This window comes from Myotis brandtii, unplaced genomic scaffold, assembly GCF_000412655.1.
Source record: "Myotis brandtii unplaced genomic scaffold, ASM41265v1 scaffold6, whole genome shotgun sequence".
Classification (NCBI taxonomy): domain Eukaryota; kingdom Metazoa; phylum Chordata; class Mammalia; order Chiroptera; family Vespertilionidae; genus Myotis; species Myotis brandtii.
The window spans coordinates 1,686,594-1,687,965 of NW_005370271.1; the positions used below are offsets into that span (position 1 = coordinate 1,686,594).

Below are 1,372 nucleotides of genomic sequence, written 5' to 3' on the forward strand. Positions count from 1 at the left end.
CTTCCTTACCTGTGTTCTGCAGGGACAGGCGGCCTTTCTGCTGGGAGCCTCTGTCCTGCGGCCCCTCGGGCGGGTGGGTCGCGTCGGTGCCCCGCGCCGGGTCAAAGGTGGCCAGCACCAAAGCCAGGGTCACGAACTGGCCCAGCCGCTCGGCACACATCGTCCTCGGGGTAAACCTCCCGGCCGGAGACCTGGGATCTTTGTGCTCCCCTCCCCCCCTTCCTCCTCCTTCGCCGCTTCCCCTCCTCCTCCCACTTTCCCTGCTCGCTCGCCTTCTCCCTCCTCCTCGCGGCCGAGGCTGGATAGAGGTTACCCGGCGCCCTCCCGGAGCTCCCCGGAGAGCATGTGACCAGGCCGCCAGCAGCGCCGCGAGTGCCCGGCGACGGCAGGGATGGTGCCTCAAATATCCCTGGAAGCTCTGGTGTCACTTGAATGAAGGAGTCGAGCAGGTGTTGTCCCGGCCGCTGGACCAATCGGAGACCCCGGCCCGTTTGACAACACGGCCGGGGGGCGGGGCCTGCGCCCCGTGTGTGTGAGTGAGTGCGGTGAGCGCGGCCCGAGAGGCGTGCGCGTGTGCGGGGGCTCCAGGGCAATGGCCGCACCGGCTTAAAGACAAAAGCGAATCGCAGCTCCGGTGGCAACTAAAGAGGTGAGAGGAAGGGTCTGCCCTGGGACGGCGTCCCCCGGCCCCGGCTGGCTGCAGACCCGCAAAGTTTCCTCTCCCCGCCGTGTGAGTGGGAGACCCAGCCCCCAGCGCTGGAAAGACCGGACACAGGGATGCCGAGGGTAGACTGAGCACATATGGGAACTCCTGGCGTTGTGGCGCTTTGCGTTAAAAACCCCTCAAACTATTTAAGAGCAGAAGCACTAGATGTAGGACTTGGCCCGAGCAACCGCCCAGCTCTCCCCGTGCCACACGGAGGGCGCCACTGTCTCGCCTCTCCCCACTCCGGCTCGGCTGCGGGGACCCAGGTGACAGACGGGACTTGCATGGCTTCCACGTGGGCGGCAGGGAGGCCCAGGTGGCTCTGAGTTCGCCCCGCGGAGCATCGCTCGCCCTGGAGGTCGGAGCTTGAAAGGCAACTTTACGCGTTTCCAAACACTTCCATTTTCCCCCAGCGCTACTCACCATCCCGCTCCGGGTTCCCTGGACTCTCCGGCCATCTCATGGGAATGGTTAAAAAAAAAAAAAATCCCCACCCCCAACGAAACCCATGAAATTCTCCCCATCTTCTCTTTTCCTGTTAGAGCTCTCTTCCCAAGCACGCCCCCCCCCCCCGGCCTTCTCCAGGGGCGCACGGAAGCGGGGAGAAGTTGGGCGCCTCGGAGCCTCTGCCCCCACCGTGTGTGTACGTGTGCGCGCTCACGTCTC

The 1,372-nt window shown here is 64.9% G+C and overlaps 1 protein-coding gene across 1 annotated transcript in view; it reads right to left on the reverse strand.

Moving 5' to 3' along the window:
- The window catches only part of STC2 (stanniocalcin 2), a 14,154-nt gene extending 13,644 nt beyond the window's left edge, over nucleotides 1–510 (reverse strand). Inside the window, exon 1 of the mRNA XM_014550319.1 lies at nucleotides 10–510. Coding sequence (XP_014405805.1) covers nucleotides 10–160 — 151 coding nt within the window. The 5' untranslated portion in view covers nucleotides 161–510. The remainder of the gene's footprint in view (nucleotides 1–9) is intronic.
- Between the last annotated feature and the right edge of the window lie 862 nt (nucleotides 511–1,372).